The 26,712-nt window shown below is 39.8% G+C and overlaps 1 protein-coding gene and 1 non-coding gene across 2 annotated transcripts; one reads left to right on the forward strand and one right to left on the reverse strand.

Annotated features, from left to right (window-relative positions):
- The first annotated feature begins 251 nt into the window (after positions 1–251).
- Positions 252–24,108, forward strand: SLC39A6 (solute carrier family 39 member 6). The gene is made up of 10 exons (XM_012742122.2): positions 252–670; positions 2,447–3,229; positions 5,307–5,490; positions 6,314–6,483; positions 7,937–8,155; positions 13,663–13,768; positions 17,148–17,525; positions 19,886–19,966; positions 21,435–21,625; positions 22,884–24,108. The coding sequence occupies exons 2-10, from the start codon at positions 2,456–2,458 to the stop codon at positions 23,034–23,036; spliced, it is 2,256 nt and encodes a 751-aa protein (XP_012597576.2). The 5' UTR covers positions 252–670; positions 2,447–2,455; the 3' UTR covers positions 23,037–24,108.
- Positions 11,547–11,653, reverse strand: LOC142861749 (U6 spliceosomal RNA). Its single transcript, XR_012912903.1, has one exon. It is a non-coding gene; the product is annotated as a U6 spliceosomal RNA (small nuclear RNA).
- Positions 24,109–26,712: the final 2,604 nt, after the last annotated feature.

Here is a 26,712-nt window from a genome sequence, read left to right on the forward strand (position 1 = left end):
TCCATCAAACGCTCCAGCCCCCAGCGCTGGCCAAGCCAGGCCTCTACCGCTAGTGCGAAGCCCGACCAGAGTAGCTCGGGACCCTCCAGAAGGCCCTGGGGCTCGTGTGCAGGGCGGCGTCAAGAACCTCCCGTTGCCCCTTACGGCCAGGCTCCCTGCAGCGGACGGGGCTGGCCTGGGCGGCCTTCGCGAGAGTCTCAGGCCTCAGAGAAGCGCAGGGACGCGGAGTAGATCAAAGACAGAACCTCCAACTACTCACGGTCCGCTTGGACCGCGTCACTATCTCCCGCCCCTGCGCGGCCCGCGGCGTCAGTGAACACGCGGAAAGCGGATCCCTCTGGGGAGACGGGGTTCCGGAGTCGCACTGCGCATGCCCCGCAGTCATGGCAGAAGGAGGCGGTGGTTCCCGGCCGCGCGCTGCGCGCGGCAGTGTTTAGTGATTGTCCTCCGGCTCCTGGGAAGCGAGGGGCGCGGCTGCCTGGTGCCTGCGCGACGGTACCCCCCGGACCGAGGGGCGGCCTGGCCCATGAGACCACCGCTTCTCCGCGCCCCATAGAGGTTTCCTGAGGAGACCGGCGCGGGCCCGTTCCGACCCTTCCGGACCGCCCCCGGGGAACTGAACCTGAGCGCGGGGCCGGGCCGTGCGGTGGGACGGCGAGACCGCAGAGAGGTGAGTCGTGCAGGTTCGAGGGGGGTCGGCGGGAAGCGCAGCCCCGCGGGCTGGGCAGGCGGGGCGGGCAGCGGAGACGGGTCCTGCGGACCGGGCAGGGGGACTGCAGAGGGGGAATGCCGAGGGGAGCCCGCCGCAGGCGCCCACTCAACCTGGAGAGCCAGACTTCTCAGCTTGGGGTGCCTAGGTGAGCTTCGGGGTCCCTCGGAGGACTTTCTGAGGAAACGATCTGTACTCTTCGTCCAATATGCAAGGAAGGGACTGACGTGCTTAAAAAGCCCTTAGAAGCAAAGCTTTGTGCGCTCTTTTCTGTTTAATCCACATGCTCTTTTTTCCAAGGCCTTTGCATTCTGCTTTCTTTTTCCTCCAACACACGCCGACTTTGCAGGGAAAGAGATCTGCGGACGGGTCAGCGACCGCCCTCAGCATCCTCCCTGGAGAAAGGCTCCTAGCTGCCCGCTGTGCTTGTCCCCACCCACCCCGCTCGTCGTCTATCTCCTGGGAATGATTTCTAAAGGGTTCTGTTCTGTCTGTTAAAAGAATTCTCAAAACTTCAGGCCCTGAAGATTGTTCTTTCAGGAGCTTAGTCCTGCTCTGTGTACTGTACCTCCATTTTCCACTGCTCCCAGTCTGATAAGCCGCACTTGTGCAGCACATGGATCTTAATGAGCATTTCCACATACATTCCTAAATGCGTTTTCCTCATTCACGGCATCACTGGCTTTTTATATGAGGTGAAGAACAGCTGACAGCTGGAGAGCTAAGTTGCCCCATTCATACTCTTGCTCCAAATGCGACCTCTGCGTCTCCTCTTGGAGACCTGGGTTTGGCCACCATCGCCATCCACCATCAGTGCTGGACATCTGCTGTGTCCTGAGCTAACCGTCTATCTGCACATCCGACCATAACCTTCCTCTGCTTAACTGAATTATACTTTTCAAGCCCCAACTCGATTCCTAACTCCCCTTTGGGATATAGGCCTTTGGTTCCAAACTCTATTGTGTGGATGAGTAACAGTTTGCAGTAAAATTTTCACTGGTTTGTAGCAATGTAAGAATGAATGATATAGTGAATTTTTCATGAACTTCAAGTCACTTAAATAACTATTATTATGCAGTCATTGAAAAGAATAAGGTATATCTATGTGTACATGACAACTTGTCTGATTCATTGTCAAGTGGGAGAAAAGATCCACTTTGTGTGTTTAAAGTATACATCTACTTGAGTATGCATAGAAAATATCCTGAGGGATATGTAAGAAACTACTAAAATTGGACACCTTTGAGGAATGAGATGGGGGACAGGGGCCTTAAGTGGACTTGTTTATAAGGAAAATATTAGTTTAAAAAATTTTTAATGTGAATTTTGAGATTATCATTTCTACTTTTTTGGCATTCGAAGATTCTTTTATGAAATGATGGTGATGGTGGAGGTAGTTAGGTTTTGTTTTGTTGAATCATTCTCAACACAATAAGAAGTTGCCAATATGGCTGTAGCCACATGGATCTCTCCTGTCTCTGAATTACTATTGCTTTAAACCCTGCTAATTACAATCTCTTAGCACTCAGCTCTTCTGCAGTTGTTTCATGTGTTTGGGCAATGCAAGGACAGACCCCAAGACTCTAGTTCTCTATACATTACCTAACCCCACACTGGCCACACCAGGTGACACTATGAAAACCTTTATTAATTGATTAGACATCAATCTTCAGCATCAGATTTCTTAATTCAAATTGTTTTAAAAGTGACCTAAGAATTTTTTTTTCTCTTTTCCAGGAAGGTGCAATGGCAAGAAATTTATCAGTAATTTTAATCCTGACCTTCGCCCTTTCAGTTGCAAATTCCCTTCATGAACTAGAAGCAGCAGCTGCTTTTCCTCAGACCACAGAGAAAATTAATCCAAATTGGGAATCTGGCATTAATGTTGACTTGGCAGTTACCACACAGCGACATCATCTACAACAGCTTTTCTACCGCTATGGAGAAAATAATTCCTTGTCAGTTGAAGGGTTCAGAAAATTGCTTCAAAATATAGGCATAGATAAGATTAAAAGAATCCATATTCACCATGACCGAGAGCATCACTCTGACCATGAGCATCACTCTGATCACGAGCATCACTCTGACCACGAGCATCACTCTGACCACGATCGTCACTCTCACCGTAATCATGCTGCATCTGGTAAAAATAATCGGAAAACTCTTTGCCCAGACCATGACTCTGATAATTCAAGTAAAGACTCTAGAAACAACCAGGGGAAAGGATCTCACCGACCAGAACACACCAGTGGTAGAAGGAATGTCAAAGAGAATGTTAGTGCTAGTGAAGTAACCTCAACTGTGTATAACACTGTCTCTGAAGGAACTCACTTTCTAGAAACAATTGAGACTCCAAAACCTGGAAAACTCCTCCCCAGAGATATAAGCAATTCCACTCCACCCAGTATCACAGAAAAGAGCCGGGTAAGCCGGCTAGCTGGTAGGAAAACAAATGAATCTATGAGTGAGCCCCGAAAAGGCTTTATGTATTCCAGAAACACAAATGAAAATATTCAGGAGGTAAGATAAGTGCTGTTCGTTATTTTAATATACCTATGTGTCTGTGCTGTCGTTGCCATTCTATCTCTAGTTGTAAACGAGTTTAACATAAAATGATGAAGTTACTGAAAAGGGAATTTCTACCTTCTCAGTAAGGCACTTGGCTCAAGGTGTGCCTGCTATGTTGTATATTCTGATACAGAACTTGGGGAATAGTTCTTTAGTCAGCGCAGTGCTGCCTGCTATAATTTTTTCTAATATAAAATGTAAAATAGGCCGGGCGCGGTGGCTCATGCCTGTAATCCTAGCACTCTGGGAGGTTGAGGAGGGAGGATTGCTTGAGGTCAGGAGTTCGAAACCAGCCTGAGCAAGAGCGAGACCCTGTCTCTACTATAAATAGAAAGAAATTAATTGGCCAACTAATATATATATATAGAAAAAATTAGCCGGGCATGGTGGCACATGCCTGTAGTCCCAGCTACTTGGGAGGCTGAGGCAGGAGGATTGCTTGAGCCCAGGAGTTTGAGGTTGCTGTGAGCTAGGCTGAAGTCTCGGCACTCTAGCCTGGGCAACAAAGTGAGACTCTGTCTCAAAAAATAAATAAATAAAAATAAAATGTAAAATATGTGTATGAAGATATTAAGGTTATATTTTACAGCAAGTCTATAAAAGTGAGTATTATTAATAAAAAATAGAAAATGAGGGGTTGAAAAAGCAATTGGAATTCATGTTTTAGCGGAAGGTGTGGCCAAAGGGACTAAAGAATGCCGAAAAGAGCATTGCTGCTTCCTTGGCTGGATGAGTGAAAAATCTAGGTAGTGAGGTTATGAATTCACGTGGTTTTTCTAGAATAGACTTGCAGACTGCACATAATTCACCTTGCCTGAGAGATATCAAGAACAAGGAATTAGTTGGTATACTTTAATAAGTAAAACTTAAGTACTTCATTCAAACCAGTATATGACTGTACAAATTCTAGAATACTAGTGATGGTCATAGCAATAGCAACACTGGTGATGAAGTTTGCTGTGAGTAGTAGGGTTTTTTTTTGTTTTTGTTTTTGTTTTTGAGACAGAGTCTCATTCTGTTTCCCAGGCTAGAGTGCCGTGGTAGCAGCCTAGCTCACAGCAACCTCCAACTCCCGGGCTCAAGCGATCCTTCTGCCTCAGCCTCCCAAGTAGCTGGGACTACAGGCATGCGCCACCATGCCCAGCTAATTTTTTCTATATTTTTTTAGTTGGCCAATTAATTTCTTTCTATTTTTAGTAGAGATGGGGTCTCACTCTTGCTCATGCTGGTTTCAAACTATACTGACCTTGAGCCATCCACCCACTTCGGCCTCCCAGGACTCTGAGTAGTTTTGGCTGAGAATTGTGGGAGTTTAAAATGTCTTTACAGAAGATAAGAAACAGATACTAAAACTAGTTTTTCGGAGATTTTTGGTGGGGGAGGTTAGATTGCATAGAGGAGTTTCTTCAAACTAAGCTTGTCTCCCAGTTAAATTGTTGAAAACATCTGCCTGCTGGTACAGGTTTGTTTTATTAACCAGCCTTGCTCTCCACAAGAGTAATCTGTTTTCTCACTGTAGGGAATTATTTTGCCAGGTATTTAAACAGAACTGAGCTAAGTTTTTGCAGGTAGGGTCATTACTTGGGAAAGCGACATGTCTTGGGCTTGTTTAGGCCAAGTAGAATAGTGTTGGTACTAAAGCAACATATTTCTCAATCTCTAATGAACCCCATTTTGAAATTAAAGCTCATTTCCTTAATAGGTTTATACAATGAGTTAACAGGCTTGTGAATCCATTTATCCTCAAGCTTGAGGCTTTCTCCCTACATGACTGGTGATGTAACTACTTCTCCCAAGAAGTAGGCAGAAGAGGTGAGATACCACCCTTGTGAGACATCATATTAATATCTCCAGGTAGCTAGAGGCAAATTCCAAAGTACTCAAAACAAAAGTTAATTGTAATCTGCATTAACTTGAAAAAATTAAAAAGTAGCTTTATTCAGGAAAGGGGGTTGTGTCATCAAGCTACTATTTTGGATTCTGTAATGGGAATACCTTTTGGTGATTCTCACTGCTTTCTTTCCTTAAGTGTTTCAATGCATCAAAGTTACTTACGTCTCACGGCATGGGCATCCAGGTGCCACTGAATGCAACAGAGTTCGGCTATCTCTGTCCCGCCATCATCAATCAAATTGATGCCAGATCTTGTCTGATTCATACAACAAGTGAAAAGAAGGCTGAAATCCCTCCAAAGACCTATTCTTTACAAATAGGTAGAGTTGCCTTTTTTATGTGAAAATAATTTCCAGTAGATACATTTATTGTGTTCTTTTCCGTATATTCTCATCAACCTATTTATTTTCCAGCATGATTCCAAATATATCATCTTAGTTATTCTCTGCCATGAATGTGAAGAAAAGCAAGCAAGGATGTTAGAATATAAAAACCTAGGAAACAAAACTTAAATTATGATTTGTCTGAGGTCATCCTACAGGAGGTGTTAAAATCATCTGAAATTTGGGTTTTTTATATCATGTCACACTGTTTGAGAAGGGGGTCAGAGTCTGTCTCTGCATAGGAGTCTACTTTTGGTATGTTTTTATTGATAAGTGAAGCTAGGCTAAGCTGTGCTATAGTGTAGGGTCACATTGCTCATATAAAGAGAAAGAAATAATTGGTTTGTTTACCGAGGAAATTACTGAATTCCTGGTTTCCTTCTTTTTCTCCTTTCATTTCTCTTTTTTTTTGTTCTAACTTTTCTCTTTTATAATTTAGCTGTTACGGGAATTTGAAAGCTCAGTTCTGAAGTGAACTAGAGTTTATTCTTGGTAACCCTTTTTTTCTCTTTTTTTTCCTCTTTTACCCCCATCTGAAGAATTTCCCACAAGGGCTTACCTGGACAGTTCCTAAGCACTGTCAGGTTGTTAATTTGACTGACAACAAGTTTCTTGGTTATTATGATAGTGCCACAGTCCTATTTGCACTGAATTTGTTTATTTAGTTTCTCTGCCTTTACATGTTGCTTTGTGCTACTTTACAAAAGTCTCTCTTTGAAGTTTATTTAACTATATGATTTTCCTTTGTTTTGTTTGACAGCCTGGGTTGGTGGCTTTATAGCCATTTCCATCATTAGTTTCCTGTCTTTGCTGGGAGTTATCTTAGTGCCTCTCATGAACCGAGTGTTTTTCAAATTTCTCCTAAGTTTCCTTGTGGCATTAGCTGTTGGGACTTTGAGCGGTGATGCTTTTTTACACCTTCTTCCACACGTAAGTACAGTAATTTACCCTATTGGTGTTTTATTAGGCAACATTGAAAAAATATTTTTTATTTGTATTAGAATACTTTATGTTGATTTCTATGAAAAGTTAGAAATTTGGTTTAGAGAAGTTGATTTTAAAATACATTTCGTAATTCGCAGTGAGCTATGTACCACTGCACTGCAGCCTAGATGACACAGTGAGACCGCATCTCAACAAAAGTGTTTTTTTAAATGAATGCCATATTCCCCACTATATGTCATCAGGGGGAAAATATATATATATTTGATAACTGAAAGATGCATTTTTGGGATAGATCTTTATACATGTTCATGTATTTTGCTTTGCTTTTTAAGGGAGTTCACTAAATATGGAGTAATTTAACTTTTTGGAACCCTTAATAAAAGGAGACAAATTCTGCTCAGATATTAGTACTATGACAAACTGCAAGTGTGAATTATTTGCTTACCTATTAGTATAATTGCCACAGAAATAAAATATGTGACCCTTTATGTATCTAAGAAACTTAAAGAAGTTTTCTTCAGAGTTGAATTTACGTATATATTTAGAGATTTACACTTCATGACACACAAAACACGTTTGTAAAGTGAATTTTCTGTTAAGTACTGGGATGGGTGCTCAGGCAGAAAACATTTGGCTCTCATTTTTAAAATTTCTTTTAAAGGTTTTCAGGTAAGTGAGAAAAGGAAATCACTCCATTCCTATAGCACTACAAATCTCATGTTCATTCAGTAGCGAAGGAATACTATTTTGCTGTAACAAGCTCCCTGACCACCAGACGGCTGATAATCAGCAATACCTGCAGCATAAAGTGGCATGTTCACTTGCTGTATTTTGTGGACAACCCACCCTGAGTCTCACCTGTGTTAGTGTGCTCCACACCAATTCCCTAACATGCAGTAGCAGTAGTTACTTATGCACTTAGTGGTTCAGTACGTCACAGCCCCTGCAAGCTGCAAGAAGGGGCTGTGCACCTGGCTCTCAGGTACCTGCCAGGGCCCATCACTATAGACTGGCCTTTTACAAGACTGGTCAGATGACATTGGTATGGGCTTTTTCAGTTGGGAATGTTAATATATGCAGTAGATAGTATATGCCCATTAAGTCTAACACTTCCATTTTATTCGTGACCATGGTAATGTGTCAAACATTGAAAATACTACCTATATATTATGAGGGCCACTGGGGAATGTATCTGTCTTTACACTGAACAGACCCACTCTATTAAATGCCATAGTACATTATATACATTAAGTTCTGGATAGCTAGCTGCTGATTGGTCATTTTGTTTTTAACGTCCTGAACTTTCCCTCAACTCTGAAGTACCTGAATAACTGACTAATTCTGAATGATTTCCACATTTGACCTTACTATCTTGGCCAACTTTTCTGACATGTGTGAAACTAATGAATTTATAAATTACAAATCGTTTTGCCTTTAGTCTCATGCAAGTCACCACCATAGTCACAGCCATGAAGAACCATCAATGGAAATGAAAAGAGGACCACTTTTCAGTCACCTGTCTTCTCAAAACATAGAAGAAAGTACCTATTTTGATTCCACGTGGAAGGGTCTGACCGCTCTAGGAGGCTTATATTTCATGTTTCTTGTTGAACATGTACTCACATTGATCAAACAATTTAAAGATAAGAAGAAAAAGGTAAGAAAAAGTATATTAAGTACTTAGTGTGTACCAGATATTTATTTATACTAGTCCCCTAACTAGTTTGTTAAAATAACACATCCATATTGCATGATCTTTATTTGGGAGGGGGTTCAGTGCCCTTGAAGTACTTTTTGGTCCCAGAGGGATTCATGCACAGCATTTTTGTATTTTAATGACCCTGAAAATTTCTATCTTCAGTATTCCCTTAAAACTCATGAAAGGGTAAGAAAGGCAAGTATTAACATCTATATGAATGACCAAACAAGATACAAGCAGGGCCTTGAAGACCAGAAGTATCATGCATACACTGTCAATTTTTATTGGTGGTTATGATTATTGTGATTAATTTTAAATTATTCATCCAGTAGCTGAATATTCTATTTTGTTTCAAAGGGTATGTAACTTTCACAAGCTTGCCCTTTGCAAATTGGATGAGAAAATAGTACAAAGTCAAACAGTAGGCTCTTTATTTCTGGTAAAAAAAAAAATACCTCTGAGTCTACTACTTATCTGAAGTGATCAGGCAAGTCAGTCAAAAGACTGTCAGGAGACTTTTTAAAATGGTATATGCATGTCTTACATTTTAATTTAACCTTAAAACATCTGTACACTCATATTCTGCCCATTTGATTTTCTTTGAGTTGTGGTTCTGTATTCTGTATCTTCTGCTTTTCTTTTCTTTTTTAACAGCCATGCTCCTTCATCTACAATTTCTAATTTTGGTTTCTCTAAAATTGAACAAGAGGTTACACACTTGTGAAGCAATTCTGAGAGTAGAATCTAGATTTTAGAAACTTAAAAAACTTAATACAGTGGTAACCTTAACATAATCTTATAGCTTTTTTAGCATCTTGCCTTTGAAGCTTTAAAACATTTACCTTTTGTGTTCATAGAATAACTATTCTCACCATCATTTCATAGTTTGAGCAGTATGTAATTAAATTGTGCAGTGACAATAACAAGTATAAATGGTGTGAGGTTTGAGGTTTGAAAACTAACACTATTGGTTCTTGCTGAGCATAGAGCTCACTGGGAGACCGAGGTGGGCAGATAGCTCGAGGTCAGGAGTTCGAAACCAGCCTGAGCAAGAGCAAGACCCCGTCTCTACTATAAATAGAAAGAAATTAATTGACCAACTAATATATATAGAAAAAATCAGCCAGGCATGGTGGCACATGCCTGTAGTCCCAGCTAGTCGGAAGGCTGAGGCAGGAGGATTGCTTGAGCCCAGGAGTTTGAGGTTGCTGTGAGCTAGGCTGATGCCATGGCACTCTAGCCTGGACAACAGAGTGAGACTCTGTCTCAAAAAAAAAAAAAAAAAAAGTAGTCAAATAAGAATAGCTTACTTATAGAAGTCAACTTCTGTGTTCCCATTGTCCAATTAGTGCTTCACTTATACTGGTTTGAAAATATATCCTACTTCTTCTTTGTCTTTTTTGTTTGTTTTTCTTTTCCTTTTTTTAGAGACAGGGCAGGGTCTCACTCTTGCCCAGGCTGTTCTCAAATTCCTGAGCTCAAGGGATCCCCCCACTGGAGCCTCCCAGAGTGCTATGATTACAGGCATGAGCCACCATGCCCATCCCCATCCTACTTCTTTAAGTCTTCTGGAATTCTTAACCTTTCTAAAAAATGGTTATGGGAGGTGGTGGGGCCTTGGGGCTGGGTTGTGGTTTTCTTTACTGTGTTTCTAGTTCAAATGTCATAATTCATTTAATATTCTTATTTCACATTAGTTTTCAAATTGTACCTAATATAGCTTTTCTTTAACCTGGCACTATTTAACCTGGGACCCTAAGAGAGAGGCTCTCTATTATCTAATATACAACAGTTTTTTTCAAACTCCAGGTTATTAGTGAGTTGTGAAATCAATTTATGTTATGACCAATATTTTTAAATGCAACAATAATTTTATAGGATATTACATATTATATATAAATTATATTACTATGGTATATAGTTGAGAAATTTAATGATCTCTACTGTAAAATATTACCTACTAGAACATATTTTGTTTTGTTTTGTTTTTGTTTTTTGAGACAGAGCCTTGCTCTGTTGCCCTGGCTAGAGTGCCATGGCATCAGCCTAGCTCACAGCAACCTCAGATTCCTGGGCTTAAGCAATTCTTCTGCCTCAGCCTCCTGAGGAGCTGGGACTACAGGCATGTGCCACCATGCCCACTGATTTTTTCTCTGTATTTTTAGTTGTCCAGCTAATTTTTTTCTATTTTTAGTAGAGACAGCGTCTTGCTCTTTGCTCAGGCTGTTGTCAAACTCCTGACCTCAAGTGATCGTGTCCCGTCCCCCCCCCCCCCCCCGGCCTTCCAGAGTGCAAGGATTACAGGCATGAGCCACCATGCCCAACCTAGAACATAAGCCCTTAACAGCTAGGACCTCTCTGTCTTGTTTACTGCTTTATCTTTTTTTTTTTTTAACTGCTTTATTTTTAATACCTAGAGATATTCTACTTTCAGTTCCGGGACAGTGCTAGCGCTTTCCTGCTTCAGGGCCCTCCCACAAGCTTTTCTTCTTGCCTGGAATTCTGCCTCTCCCCTTCTTTCCCCCAAACTCCTACTCGTAGGTCTTGGTATAAATGTCACATTTTTTTCAAGGGAGCCTATCCTGAAACTCATTTAGGTCTCATTATTATACAGTCTGATAGTACGTTCAGTTTTCCTTTTGTAAAATGCATTGAAAATTGCAATCAAAGAATTGCTATTGTATCTGGTACATAATAGATGATTGATAAATATTGAATGTATAAGGAACGTGAAACAGCAAGTAAGCATAATTTCTAGACAAAGACTTCCCACAGGAATTTTGCAAATACTACATGTTCTCTTCCCTTTTTAGAATATGTCAAGTTTATCTTTTGCCAGGGGCATCCAAATCTTAGTGTTACTTGCTTAATTGTTTTTAATCTCATTTGATTCTCTCAAAAAGAAAAGAACTATTCATTATATGGTGAGTACTGGGAGCTCTTCAGGCCCATAACAGGGCATTTTACTTAGGCTTTTCCTTAAGAGATCTATCCTTCACCCCCGGGAGAGTCCGTATATCATAGTTTGAGATCACCTGCCCTATATGTCACTGTGCAAGCTCTATAGTTATATCTCTCACACTTTATTTATTTATTTATTTATTTATTTATTTATTGTGAAACCCTTATAATAGTTTGACTTTAAGCTTTCTTTCTACCAATGAAGACTATTGCTCATACTGGAAGCTGTGTAGAATCATCTGTGACATCCTCCTCATCCTTGTATCCAACCAAGTCTTATTAAATATGTCCACCGTTTTTCCATTCCTCTCTGTTTTCAAGCCATGGTTATCTCCCGCCTGGATGACAGCAGTCACCTCCTAACTGGCCTGTCTATGTTATTTTTTTTTTAAATATGGAACACTTCACGAATTTGCGTGTCATCCTTGCGCAGGAGCCATGCTAATCTTCTCTGTATCATTCTAATTTTAGTATATGTGCTGCTGAAGCGAGCACTGTCCATGTTATTTTGTTTCCCTCTTTTCTCAGTCTAGCTTCCACAGAGCAGGCAGTGATTTGTTTAAATGAAAAACATCTTGAGGTCGTATGTCTCTACTTAAAATCCTTCTTCCTTCAGTGACTTGCATTGCTTTTAGGACAGAGACTGCTATTCTTAACATGATTTGCATTGTCTCATCTCCTCCACCTACCCCAGCCTCATCTCTAGGTGCTCTCTCTCAGACCTACTAAGCCCCAACCACCTTGTACTTCTTTCAGTTCCGGGACAATGCTGGCCCCTTCCTGCTTCAGGGCCTTCCCACAAGCTCTTCTTCCCGCCTGGAATGCCGCCTCTTCCCTCCTTCCCCATCAAATTGCTACTTATCTGTAGGTCTTGGTATAAATGTTACTTTTGTTTCAAGGGTGCCTATCCTGAAACATATTTAGTTCTTATTATTATATACTCAAATATTTTCTTTTGTAGAATGTATTGAAAATTGCAATCAAAGAATTGTTTAATCATGATCCGTTTAAGCCCTCTTGTGGATGATAAGCTCTAGAAGACTGTATGTATCTGCCAGCACTTAGCATGGGGAATATTATAGGTGCTTACTACTTATGGAAAGAATTGCTCAAACTATAAGTTCTAGAATCATACCCAAGGAGAAACAAAGCACCAGCAGAAATGATTTAGGATACACTGAATTCATTTATTTTCATATATATTTAAATACTATCTCTGATTGATTTGTTTACCTTTAAAAACTAAGAATGTATATGTATCTTACATACCGTTAGAACTAAAATGAAATCTCGTGTATAATGGTGATTAAGTTATATATTCAGAGATACTTTTCATCATCTTAAATATTTCCTACATGAGTAGGTAATACACAGGCACCATTGTTCAAACAGTAATCTTTATACAACATAAATGTTGCTTGGACTCAGGGACAATCTTTCAAGCACAGTATTTGGGATGGTTAACCCAGTAATAAATTTAAGGCTAATATAGACTTATTTGAAATAAAAAGCATGTTAATGGTGTTTTATTAAGGAAAAATATTTTAGTTTTAATAACTGAAAAACTAAGTATGGGCTGGGCACCTGTAATCCTAGCACTCTGGGAGGCTAAGGCAGGCGGATCATTTGAGCTCAGGAGTTCGAGACCAGCCTGAGCAAGATCGAGACCCTGTCTCTACTAAAAAAAAAAAAAATAGAACTTAGCTAGACAACTAAATGTGTGTGTATGTGTGTGTGTGTATAAAATTAGCCGGGCATGGTGGTACATGCCTGTAGTCCCAGCTACTTGGGAGGCTGAGGCAGGAGGATTGCTTGAGCCCAGGAGTTTGAGGTTGCTGTGAGCTAGGCTAATGCCACGGCACTCTAGCCTGGACAACAGAGTGAGACTCTGTAAAAAACAAAAAACAAACAAACAAACAAAAAACTAAGTATAGTTTTAGGGTTATAAAAAGTATGAGAAGTATGGAGTGTCAGTGTCCGGAAGAGGCATGGAGAAAACCAAGCAGTTGTTTAGCAGATCACTAAATGCCTGAAGGAAATGCCCCTAGCTGGTTCTAAATTGGTAACCTAAGGTAGAGCTTCTTAATTTTAAAGTGCATAGGAATCCGGCATCTAGTTAAAATTCACATTCTGATTCATTAGGGCTGAGTGTGGCCTGAGAATGTGCATTTCCAACAGGCTCCCAGGGGATGCTTTGTTGCTTGTGTAAGACCGCATTTAGGGTTGGCAATCTAGGGAGCATTCAGAAAGACTAATGGGTGATTTTTCTACATCTCATATTATGGTGGCATTAATTCTTTACCTTTCTGACAGTTACTACACATAAGATACACTACTTAGGTGCTCTGCAAACAAGTATAGGCTCTGCCCTTACATGGCTTTTATTCCAGTAGAGGGCTGTTACTCTATTTTCTTTTTCTATATCATTTGCTTACCTGTTTATTTAAAGCTGTACATATAACAAATTAACTATTTTAAAAAATTGCTTTCCCTTGCTATTGTAGAATCAAAAAAAACCTGAAAATGATGATGATGTGGAGATTAAGAAGCAGTTGTCCAAGTATGAATCTCAACTTTCAACAAATGAGGAGAAAATAGACACAGATGATCGTAAGTCCTTATGAGTAAATCTGAGGGCTGGAGGGAGTTCATTGCTCTGTGATTTGTAGGCAGCTTGGACTATTTTAAAGAGATGGGACCATGTCTTTTTGTTATTTTGGTGTTTTTTTTAACTACTTCACTTTGTAAAAATTGCCAGTGAGTAGGTTGTTTTTATATACATGTATTATAATATTTACATATCTTTTTTCTGTAATTTTTTATTTTATGGGTGTTTTGTTTTGTTTGTTTGTTTGTTTTGAGATAGTCTTGCTCTGTCATCTGGGCTAGAGTGCTGTGGTGTCAGCCTAGCTCACAGCAAACTCCTGGGCTCAAGCCATTCTCCTGCCTCAGCCTCTCAAGTAGCTGGGATTATAGGTGCACACCACCACACCCAGCTAATTTTGCCACATTTAGTAGAAACAGGAGTCTTACTCTTGCTCAGGCTGGTCTCGAACTCCTGAGCTCAAAGCAGTCCTCCCACCTCAGCTTCCCAGAGTGCTAAGATTACTGGCGTGAGTCACTGTGCCCAGCCTAATTTTTTATTTTGAGGTAAATTCATACTTAATAGAAAAGTTTCAAGAGCAGTGCAAAGAATTCCTGTATTCCTATATCCCCTTCACTCAGATTCCCCAATTATTTTACTACACATTTGACATTCTCTGTTTCACTGTCTACACACTCACACACTTTTTCTAAACCATTTGAGAGTAAGTTAGAGACATGCCTCCTTACCCCTAAATACTTCAGTGTGTGTTTCCTAAGAAAGAGGACATTCTCTCATAGAACCACAGTTTAATTACCAATATCAGAAAAGTTACACTGATACAATGCCATTCGCTAGTCTATAGACCTTACTCTTTTTTTCAAAATATCTTTATAGTTCCTTTTAACCACCAGCACCCCTGTCAAAAAAAACTGTTCCAGAGTACAATCTAGGATCAAATGTTGTATTTAATTGCCTCATACTTTGGGTTTGTTTAATGTTTCTTCATGATTTAGATCAGGTTTGGCAGGAATACCAGAAGGTGATACTGTGTCCTTTCTTGTGACCTGATAGGATGCACTGTCACGTAATTGGTGGTGTTAATTTTGACTACTTGGCTAAGGTGGTATCTACCACATTTCTCCAATTTTTCCTGTAACTTAACAGGTTAGCTTGGCATTTCTTGTTGGACAGACTCAATTAAGATTCAGATTTTCAACCAAACTCCTTGCATTGACCTTTGAAGTCCTACCAAGCCCTCCACTCTTTCCCATCATTCACTTGGCCCCAGCCCCACTGGCCCTCTTTTCACCCTGTGAATACATAAGATTTGTCTCTAGGCCTCACAGCGCCTGTTCCTTCTGCTTTGGACTTCTCTCTCCTAGTTCTATACATCAGTTCTTCCTCCTGCCATTCAGATCTCAGCTCAGATATATATATCCTCCTTCCCTGATCACCCAAATGCAACAGATAGGTCTCCTAGTCACTTTCCTACATATATCCTTCTCTAATTTCTACTTACTAGTGCTCAAACTACCTTATTTATATGTGTGTTTCCTTGCTAAGTAGCCGTCTCCCCCTAAGAACATAAGCTCCTCAAAGGCAGGTTCTTTCTTGTGTTCCTCTTTATCCCCAGTGCCTGCCAGAGTGCCTGGCACAGCGTAGGTGCTCAACAGAGAGTTGTCAGCCAGGCGTGGTGGCTCACGCTTATAATCCTAGCTCTCTGGGAGGCCGAGGCGGGCGGATTGCTCGAGGTTAGAAGTTCAAATCCAGCCTGAGCAAGAGCGAGACCCCGTCTCTACTATAAATAGAAACAAATTAATTGGCCTACTAATACATATAGAAAAAATTAGCCGGGTATGGTGGCACATGCCTGTAGTCCCAGCTACTCGGGAGGCTGAGGCAGTAGGATTGCTTGAGCCCAGGAGTTCGAGGTTGCTGTGAGCTAGGCTGATGCCCCGGCACTCACTCTGGCCTGGGCAACAAAGTGAGACTCTGTCTCAAAAAAAAAAAAAGAGAGAGAGAGAGAGAGAGAGAGTTGCTGACTGATGGTAAAGAAAAACTATTGTTGCTGCTGCCTCCTTGTAAGGTTTCCTATCCACCCTGTATTCCTCAACATGCTGTTTTTCTCTAAAGAACAAGTAAAATGCTTTCACTTCCTGCATCTATTTCCTCTTCAACTTTTTTAATGGACTCCAATGAAATGTGTAACGATGGAAGGAAATAGCTACTCCAAAATTGGACCACAGTGTCAAGGATGCTCCCAAGAAAATTGATAGCAGTGTACAGGACAAAAAAAAACCCTTATTGTTGCAATTTACTTTTCTGTGCACAAATAGATAATAAATGCTTCTTGGTGATGATGAAACAGTTCAGATTTTTGGGGTTTTTTTCTTGAATTTTGCCTTCCAAAAAACAGGAAGTCAGGGGAGAGTACTACAAATGTTTTTTTATTTCTGATTTTCAGTATTTTTATAAATAAATAGTTTGAAATATCTAACATAACATTTTTATAAAACAAGCATGTGCTGCTTTTATGATGAGAGAAAAGTCTTCTTTAAAACTATAAGGAGGCAAAAGAAATTAAGGTTGAATCTAGGTGGTAGTTAGTGAAGATTAATGTTTAAAATCCATTCTTAGGCACAGCCTAACTCACACCTGTAATCCCAGAGACTCAGGAGGCTGAGGTGAGAGGATTGCTTGAGGCCAGGAGTTTAAGACCAGCCTGGGTAATATAGCAAGACCTGTCTATAAAAACATTTTTTTTAATTAGCCAGGAATGGTGGCACATGCTTGCAGTCCCAGCTACTTAGGAGGCTGAGGCAGGAGGATTGCTTAAGCCCAGGAATTCCAGTGAGCTATGATTGTGCCACTGTACTCCAGTCTAAGCAACAGAGAAAGACCCCATCTCTAAATAAATAAATAATAAAATTCATTCTTAATATTTGAGAGCTTGTTTGGAGGTTCTAGCAGGGGAGCACAGCTACTCGTATACCCTTGACCGAACCTGAAGACCGGTCGTCCTCTAGCGGGGAAGGTCGTCCTCTTCTACTGAGCGCGCAGCTTCGGGAGGGACACACATGGAGCGGTGAGGGAGGAAGGGGACACCCGTCTAGCCAGCCAGATCAGACGAATCAACCCTGGCAATCAGTGGTGTGACAGATGTCGCAGCCAGATCGCCCTCACATCCTATTCTTAATATTTGAAAACATTCATTTTCTAAAGTTCATTGAAGCCTGTTGATAGTTTTCATCAATAAATACCCTAATGTTTAGTTCTGTGGGTGTGAAAGAGCTACCATGCTTTAACATCTTTTGTTGACTTTGTCAGTGGGAATGTTTGAAATGTGTCCAAGTACATTAACAAAGCCTTCTTTGTCCCAATGTTTTTTATGTTTATTCCTAGGACCTGAAGGGTATTTACGAGCAGACTTACAAGAGCCCTCCCACTTTGATTCTCAACAGCCAGCTATCTTGGAAGAAGAAGAAGTCATGATAGCTCATGCTCATCCACAAGAAGTCTACAATGAATATGTACCCAGAGGGTGCAAGAATAAATGCCATTCACATTTCCATGATACACTCGGCCAGTCAGATGATCTCATCCACCATCATCATGACTACCATCATATTCTTCATCACCACCACCACCAAAACCACCACCCTCACAGTCACAGTCAGCGCTACTCTCGGGAGGAGCTGAAAGATGCTGGCATTGCCACCTTGGCCTGGATGGTGATAATGGGTGATGGCTTGCATAATTTCAGCGATGGCCTAGCAATTGGTATACATCTATATATATTTGTTCCTTGTTGGTTGACCCTGAAAATGTCACATTAAACTCGCAGTGAGATTTTAAAAGAATAGGTTAGTTTAGATAAGTGATGTCCAAGATTATCAAATTATTTCTTTTTCTCTTTCTTTTTTTTTTGAGACAGAGTCTCACTTTGTTGCCCAGGCTAGAGTGAGTGCCATGACGTCAGCCTAGCTCACAGCAACCTCAAACTCCTGGGCCCAGGTGATCCTCCTGCCTCAGCCTCCCAAGTAGCTGGGAATACAGGCATGCACCACCATGCCTGACTAATTTTTTCCCTATATTTTTAGTAGGCCAATTAATTTGTTTCTATTTTTAGTAGAGATGGGGTCTCACTCTTGCTCAGGCTGGTTTTGAACTCCTGAACTTGAGCAATCCACTCGCCTTGGCCTCCCAGAGTGCTAGGATTACAGGCGTGAGCCACCACGCCCGGCCTTTTTTTTTTTTTGAGACAGAGTCTTGCTCTGTCACTTGGGCTAGAGTGCAGTGGCATCATCATAACTCACTGCAACCTCAGACTCCTGGGCTCAAGCAGTCCTGTGTCAGTCTACCAAGTAGCTGGGACTATAGGCACATGCCACTACACCCAGCTAATTTTTTCTATTTTTGGTAGAGACAGGGTCTCACTCTTGCTCCGGCTGGTCTCAAACTCCTGACCTCAAGTAATCCGTCCTCCTTGGACACCCAGAGTGCTAGGTTTACAGGTGTGAGCCACTGCACCTGACCCTCAAATTGCTACTTCTTTTACTACTTTGACAATGAAGTACTCAATAAATATTAAATACAATTAAATGCTAGGAACTGTGCCTAGCCTGTTACCTAAGTTGTAACAAAAGTTTTCTTAATTTGCAAGACTTTAAGATCAGGCTTTAACTTTTATTAAGCATCTGTGAAATATTTCCTTCCCTAAGGTCCCTTATCAGTAATATAAATAATTTTTATTAAGATAAAATTATCTCCTAAGTTCGGCATCAATATGGTGACCTCCCGGGAGCGGGGGACCACCAGGTTGTCTAAGGAGGGGTGAACCGGCCCAGGTCGGAAACGGAGCAGGTCAAAACTCCCGTGCTGATCAGTAGTGGGATCGCGCCTGTGAATAGCCACTGCACTCCAGCCTGGGCAACATAGCGAGACCCCGTCTCTAAAAAAAAAAAATAATAAAAAAAAATAAAATTATCTTACGCTAAAGAAATCTTCATACATCTGATAACACTAGTTATCAATCTCTATCCAAAGAAGAATTACAGAATTTTTTCTGTTGTAGTACTACAATAAGTATTGGGAATACATATGATTTTAGTAATTTAGTGCTAGAAGGAACCATGGAAGTAATTACAAATGGGGCAGCTGAGGCCTGGAAAGGTGGAGCCACTTTCCACCTTGGCAGTGCTGTTTTATAGCCAGGCTGAAAGGAGCTCCAGCCTTGGCTCCCTGAGAGTCAGGTGCTCTTCCTCCTATACTGTATTGTGCGCAGCATAAGCATTCAAAGGAGGCATGTCCAAACGCACAGTTGTGGCTTATAATCAACAGATTGTATAATGCACTAGCTTTTTAAAAGGGGTGGAACTATTTAGAGTCTCCCTATAAGATAGATAATGGGCAGGGCATGGTGGCTCACACCTGTAATCCTAGTACTCTGGGAGGCCAAGGTAGGTGGATCATTTGAGCTCAGGAATTCGAGACCAGCCTGAGCAAGAGTGAAATGCTGTCTCTACTAAAAAAAAATAGAAAAAAATTAGCTGGACAACTAAAAAACATATATATATAAAATTAGCCGGGCATGGTGGCACATGCCTGTAGTCCCAGCTACACGGGAGACTGAGGCAGGAGAATCGCTTGAGCTCAGGAGTTTGAGGCTGCTGTGAGCTAGGCTGACACCACGGTACTCTGGTGGGGGCAACAGAGTGAGACTTTGTCTCAAAAAAAAAAGAGAGAGAAAATGAATGTAAACAAGTCTAATTACATAGTGAATTCCTCTGAGGCAAGTGAAACATATTTATACTCTAGACAGCTGAGTGTTTTTCTAAATCTTTTAAACATTTTATTTTATAGAATAAGTATTGTATATGGTAGCAGTTACTTCCCAGGTTTGTATAACATCATGTACTCACTCTAAGGCATACCTGCTTGTGCTCCTTTGGGAAATTTAGACCTAATGAATTGTAATCTAAGATTTCTTACAAAGAAGATACAGAGTTGCATTAGGAAAATTCTATACATTCACAGCCAAAATATAGTTTATTCCTTCTAACTCATTTTGTATGCTAATACGATTTAAAAATATACAAGATAATGTATCCACATATTTGATTGATTTTTTTTTTACACAGGTGCTGCTTTTACTGAAGGTTTATCAAGTGGCTTAAGTACTTCTGTTGCTGTGTTTTGTCACGAGTTGCCTCATGAATTAGGTAAGAGAAATAAATAAAATGTATTTGCCAGGTGGGTGGAACATCCAGGTGGGTGTCATTGGCTTTTGCTAATAATAATTCCAGCAAGCTTCTTCATAACTTCCATGCCTTGTCATAAGTCTGCTAACCTAGCTGGCTTTCTTTTCTTACTCAGCACAAGTTTGTCTTCAGCTAGAATTCTAACCCCACAGGTATGAGTACACAGTTCCCTATGTGGGGTTGCCAAAGAGGTACCTGGGCCCCCATGTCATCATCTTTCCCCTACCAAATATCTTTCTATACCAGCATACTGGTGACATAAGTGATCATCTTCACATACATATTATAGATGAGACTACAGGAAACAAAAGAATCATCTTCCATTAACAGAAAGAAGTTAGGAAAAAAATCTCATTGGAACTAAAGAAAAGGAAAGTTGATGAATTACATTTTTTTTTTTTTTTGAGACAGAGTCTCACTGTGTTGCCCAGACTAGAGTGCCATGGTGTCAGCCTAGCTCATAGCAACCTCAAACTCCTGGGCTCAAGCAATCCTCTGCCTCAGCCTCCCCAGTAGCTGGGACTACAGGTATATGCTACCATGCCTGGCTAATTTTTTTCCTATATATATTTTTAGTTGGCCAATTAATTTCTTTCTATTTTTAGTAGAGACAGGGTATCACTCTTGCTCAGGCTGGTTTGGAACTCCTGACCTTGAGCGATCCGCCCGCCTCAGCCTCCCAGAGTGCTAGGATTTACAGGCGTGAGCCACCACGCCTGCCCGAGGAATTATGTTTTGAATATTGTTCTTCGTTGTCAGTAGGACTTAAAACCTTTCCTACTTGTTCTGGATACCCGTTCACATCGTTGTTTTTCTTCTTATGGAGACCTATTCACACACCCCCAATGCCATTTTCACTTCTATTATTTGCCAGGTATTCAGTCTGCCTGCTCAGTGGTGTTCTAATCCTCAACATCTAATTTATGTTCCCCATTCCAGATTTTTCATGCCATAGGAAGCCCGTCTCAACTGTTTCCATCTTCATGTATCTCTTTTCTCCTTTTATAACTATAACATTAGACTAATTAGCTCTTAATTCTATATTGCCTTTTAATTTACTGATCATTTCATGTGCGTTCTCCACCTTCTTTTCCCTTCCTTCACCTTCTTTTCCCTTACTTCCCTCCAATTATAAGCTCCTTGAAGCCAGTGCAAGAGCACAATAGTAAATTTGTGGTATTTATCATTCATTGCCAAAGTGTGTAAGCCTTAAGAAAACTTTGAATAAAGGATACCTTCATTTATAGAACTGTCAGAATACCTGGCTAATGCTCCTTTAGCCCTGAGTAATTCTTAATTTTGCTTCTTTTTTTCTCTCTCAAAAAAATTGGAGAATTTTCTTAAATCTGAGAAGTCTCTTAGGTATATGTCTTAAAACTGATTTTTCAATTAATTAACTTTTTTTCTCCCTTTTTGTTTTTTGTTAAAGGTGACTTTGCTGTTTTACTAAAGGCTGGCATGACTGTTAAACAGGCTGTCCTTTATAATGCTTTGTCAGCCATGCTGGCATATCTTGGAATGGCAACAGGCATCTTCATTGGTCATTATGCTGAAAACGTTTCTATGTGGATATTTGCACTTACTGCTGGCTTATTCATGTATGTTGCTCTGGTTGATATGGTAAGTTTTTAAGAAGTCAAATTACATTAGTGACTAAAAATAAAATAGAGAAAATGTTCAGTAAAACCCCATTTTAAAGAAAGGTTTTAGATTAAATGCAGTAGTGATGAGATGTGATTCTATATTCAGAAAGGTGGCGTGTAAGGTACACAGTTCCCTATGTGCAGTCCTTTAGAGTATATTTTTTTGAATTGTTAATTACAAGCACACCTTTATCCTGCCTAATGTGTATCAGGATGCACAAATATATCTTACCCCTTCTGATGTACCTCTTTATTTTTATTTATTGTTTTTTTAATAATTTCCTGATCCATAGGAACTGTGAGATGATGTATCTTTCTATAGTAGAATCTCAATAGTCATACATTGAATTGTCTATAGATCTATAGAAAACCTAGCATAAGCTACATATTGTTGGCGTGCTGTGTACTTCAGAATGCTGAAAGTTTCCTTATTTATCGACAAAGGAGTCTTATCTTTTTATCACGAAAGTCCTCAAAACAATCCCAGCCAGTCTTACTGCTAAAAGCATATTTTGTAGTATAAGGTTTTCTATATCTGGACTGAAAGTGAGGCTGAGCGAGGTGGCTCATGCCTGTAATCCTAGCACTCTGGGAGGCCGAGGCGGGAGGATCACTCAAGGTCAGGAGTTCCAAACCAGCCTGAGCAAGAGCGAGACCCCATCTCTACTAAAAATAGAAAGAAATTAATTGGCTAACTAAAAACATATGTAGAAAAAATTAGCCGGGCATGGTGGCAACTTCCTGTAGTTCCAGCTACTCGGGAGGCTGAGACAGAAGGATCGCTTGAGCCCAGGAGTTTGAGGGTGAACTAGGCTGATGCCACGGCACTCTAGCCAGGGCAACCGAGTGAGATTCTGTCTAAAAATACAAACAAACAAAATCATTTACAAAAATAAACTGAAAGTCAGCCACATGTTATATTCAGTTCAGATATGCAGCAAGTAACTAAAGCAGTAAAATCAATATAACTTTTCATTTTACAGTGGAACAAACTGAACCAATACAAATTTTTTAACACCCAGAACATCATGAATAATCATTGTTCATTAAACTGCTAGGAAATGCTGTGTGATATTATTAGGTAGAATCAGTTTGTATGTAGTCATGTTTTTAAGGAATTGATCCATAGCATACCCAGCTAGTATACTGTCCTACAATTTCTTCTAAAAACTAATATGATTCTGAAAACTTAAATGTTACTCTTTGCCCTCCCCCGCCTTTTTTTTTTCTTTAAGGTACCTGAAATGCTGCACAATGATGCCAGTGACCATGGATGTAGCCGCTGGGGATATTTCTTTTTACAGAATGCTGGGATACTTTTGGGTTTTGGAATTATGTTACTTATTTCTGTATTTGAACATAAAATTGTGTTTCGTATAAATTTCTAGTTAGGGTATAAATGCTAGAGTAGCTTAAAAAATTGTTGTCATAGTTTGAATAGGTCATAGGGAGATGAGTTTGTATGCTGTGATGTGCAGCATTTAAAGTTAGTGGATTTTGTGATTTTTGTATTGAATATTGCCATCTGTTATAAAGTCAATTATGGTGGTAACATAAAGGTACGTTTTAATATTTAAGTTATTGTATTTTGGAAATATAAGCTATATGTGCAATTCACCATTACCAGTCTATTGTATAAACAAGGGATTTGGCATGACGTGTTCTGTATATTTCAGGAAAAATGTCCTTAATACTTTTTCTAGAACTAATTTAACACAGTAATTCTCATGCTAGACTTTAGGCTGCTGAAGAACTGCTGGTGTTTAGGAGTAAGAATGTGCATAAAGCCTAAGATACCAATAAAGCTTGTACTGAATTAAAGCTAAGAAATAAAGAAGAAAACAGAAGAATCTGAGCATTGAGAAGGCACAGATTTCTTATAAAATCACAAAGTTTGTTATAAGTTAGAGAAGGGAAATTTAGATTTAAATTTCAAAAGGCAGAATTAGTATAGAGTACATTCATAAACATTTCTTGTCAGAGTACTAATGTTCTTGTAAAAACACAGCACTTTTCATATACTAATTTAGTTGTACATTTAGCTTTGTATAATACATAAGTCTAAATATATTTAATGAATTCAAGCAATATATCACTTGACCAAGAAATTGGAATTTTTAAGTATTTGTGCAGAGATATACCAGATGAGTATGGTGAGTAATTTTATATGTCACCAGAAGACTTGGTTATTGCCAAGTTATGAATCACCAAAAGTTATATGAGTTGATGTTCTGGTTATCTGGTTTGCCAAATGTCAGAGTATTAAAACTTTGATATATGTGAAGACATTAAAACCATACTGAGTGTAATTTGACTTATTATATTCAGAAAGTACTTTGGTATCTTTCAGTGCTTCAGTGTTGTCATTGTGAGCAGTTGTCATTTTATATACGGTACTGTAGTCTGTGACATTTTCTAGATGTTTCTTTTTTACAGAATAAATTCCTCTTGTCAGCTCAATGTCAGATGTCTGATTTTCTTTATTTAAATGTAGCGTTCAGTCGTTTTTAAGTATAGTCACAATGTTGTGCAATGATCTCCAGACCTTTTTCATCTTGCAAAACTGAAATTCTATACCCATTAAACAACTCCCCATTTCCCCTGAGCCCCTGGGAACCACCATTCTACTTTGTGTTTCTATAAAATTGAGGTGTCTGATTTTTAAAATTATAATCCAGATTATAGTATACTAATCAGTTTAGTTATTGCATTAAGTAGCCTCATTCAGTTTTAAAACTCTTTATTACAAAGGGCACTTCAAAAAATACTGGTCTGCAGTTTGTTCCCAGCTGTCACTAACTTTTTTTTTAAACAACCGTGGACTAAACCTAGAGAAGAAACATTAATACTCTAAATTCTAAGAGAATCAGTGTTTTAATTTAGGATCTTTAAGATGGAGAGCACCTCTCCAATGATTAGGAGATCCAAAAGATGGAAGTAAAAGATTTTATTAATACTTACAGGTCTAGGGAGGTGGTACACAGTACGTCTGGAGGCCACAGATGCAGAAGTCAGGGAATACAAGCAGAGAGAGACAGGGACCTGTGAGCCAGTGCTTTTATTGGGCCTAGAGTGTTACCCAAACAGACTTCCCCTGGGGAGTTTAATTGATTGGTTTAAAGCAAACAGGAACGAGTTCCAAGAGACCACTGACTGAGAGTCAGTGGCATATCTGTACAGTTGATGTGGGGTGTGAGTGTCAGCTGGGCCAGTCATACAGACTGCATCTAGCTGTCCCATAGTGAATCGGTGACCAGGGAACAGTTCTATAAATAGATTCAAGCAATTGTAAAAGCAGCCTATATATATATTTGAGAACTTAGATATGGATTAATTTTGAGGGAAATACAAAATGTTTATTCAACAAAAACCAATAATTTAAAATGATCACATAAAAATTCTCCCATCCCCCAACACAAGCCCCAGTTTACTGTTTTACCAAAACTTCAAGATATAAATCTCTATCCAAATAGTTTCTAGTATCAAAAAGAGAAAGTTGTCCGGGCGCAGTGGCTCACGCCTGTAATCCTAGCACTCTGGGAGGCCGAGGCTGGAGGATCGCTCAAGGTCAGGAGTTCAAAACCAGCCTGAGCAAGAGTGAGACCCCCGTCTTTACTAAAAATAGAAATTAATTGACCACCTAAAAATATATAGAAAAAATTAGCTGGGCATGCTGGAACACGCTTGTATGTAGTCCCAGCTGCTTGGGAGGCTGAGACAGAAGGATCATTTGAGCCCAGGAATTTTGAGGTTGCTGTGAGCTAGAATGATGCCACGGCACTCTAGCCCAGGTGACAGAGTGAGACTCTGTCTCAAAAAAAAAAAAAAAAAAAAATTCCAAGCTGAGATGGTTTCATTGGTAAATTCTACCAAATATATAAAAAAATAATAATACCAAGACAAATATCACATGTTCTCATAAGTGGGAGCTAAATAATGCGTACACATGGATGTAGAGCATGAAATGATAGGTAATGGAAACTTGGAAGGTTGAAAGGGCTGGGGGGATGGATGATGAGAAATTGCTTAATGGGCCAGGTGAGGTGGCTCACGCCTGTAATCCTAGCACTCTGGGAGGCCAAGGCGGGAGGATTGCTTGAGCTCAGGAGTTTGAGACCAGCCTGGACAAGAGCAAGGTGCCGTCTCTACTATAAATAGAAAGAAATTAGCCAAACAACTAAAATTAGAGAAAAATTAGCCAGGCATGGTGGCTCGTGCCGGTAGTCCCAGCTACTCAAGAGACTGAGGCAGGAAGATCGCTTGAGCCCAGGAGTTTGATGTTGCTGTGAGCTAAGCTGAGGCCAGGGCTCTCTAGCCTGGGCAACAGAGTAAGACAGTGTCTCAAAAAATAAATAAATAAAAATAAAAAACCATATAGATTGGAAAGGAAGAAATAAAATTGTTGCCATTCACAGATAACATGATTGTCTATATAGAAAATCCCAAGGAATATACAAAAAAAACCCCAAACCTCTAGAACAAAAAAATGAGTTTAACATTGTAGAGGATACAATGTCAACGCACAAATGGCAATCATACTCTATTTACTGACAATGAACAATTGGAGACTGAAATGTAAAAATAAAATTTCATTTACAATAGCTCCCCCAAAATGGCAACACTTAGATATAATTCTAAGCAAACATGTACATGATATTTATACTGAAATACCAAATGAGAGATATACCATGTTCATAGATTGGAAAACTAAACAATAAATGTGTCCATTTCAATCAAAATCTTAGCAGGATATTTTTAGATATAGATAAGCTGATTCTTAAATTTATATAGAAAGGCAAAGGGAATAGAATAACCAGAACAATTTTAAAGAAGAATAAAGTTGATGGAATCATACTATCTGACTTAAGAATTACTATAGGCCAGCGTGGCGGCTCACAACTGTAATCCTAGCACTCTGGGAGGCTGAGGCGGGAGGATGGTTCAAGGTCAGGAGTTTGAAAACAGCCTGAGCAAGAGCGAAACCCCGTCTCTACTAAAAAATAGAAAGAAATTAATTGGCCAACTAATATATATATATATAAAATTAGCCGGGCATGGTGGTGA

Source organism: Microcebus murinus, chromosome 17 (assembly GCF_040939455.1).
Source record: "Microcebus murinus isolate Inina chromosome 17, M.murinus_Inina_mat1.0, whole genome shotgun sequence".
Lineage (NCBI taxonomy): Eukaryota > Metazoa > Chordata > Mammalia > Primates > Cheirogaleidae > Microcebus > Microcebus murinus.

Coding starts and splice junctions, on each gene's coding strand:
- SLC39A6 (XM_012742122.2), top strand. CDS start 2,456: ATGGCAAGAAATTTATCAGTAATTTTAATCCTGACCTTCGCCCTTTCA. Junction 3,230..5,306: donor CAAATGAAAATATTCAGGAG/GTAAGATAAGTG, acceptor TCTTTCCTTAAG/TGTTTCAATGCATCAAAGTT. Junction 13,769..17,147: donor GAAAATAGACACAGATGATC/GTAAGTCCTTAT, acceptor GTTTATTCCTAG/GACCTGAAGGGTATTTACGA.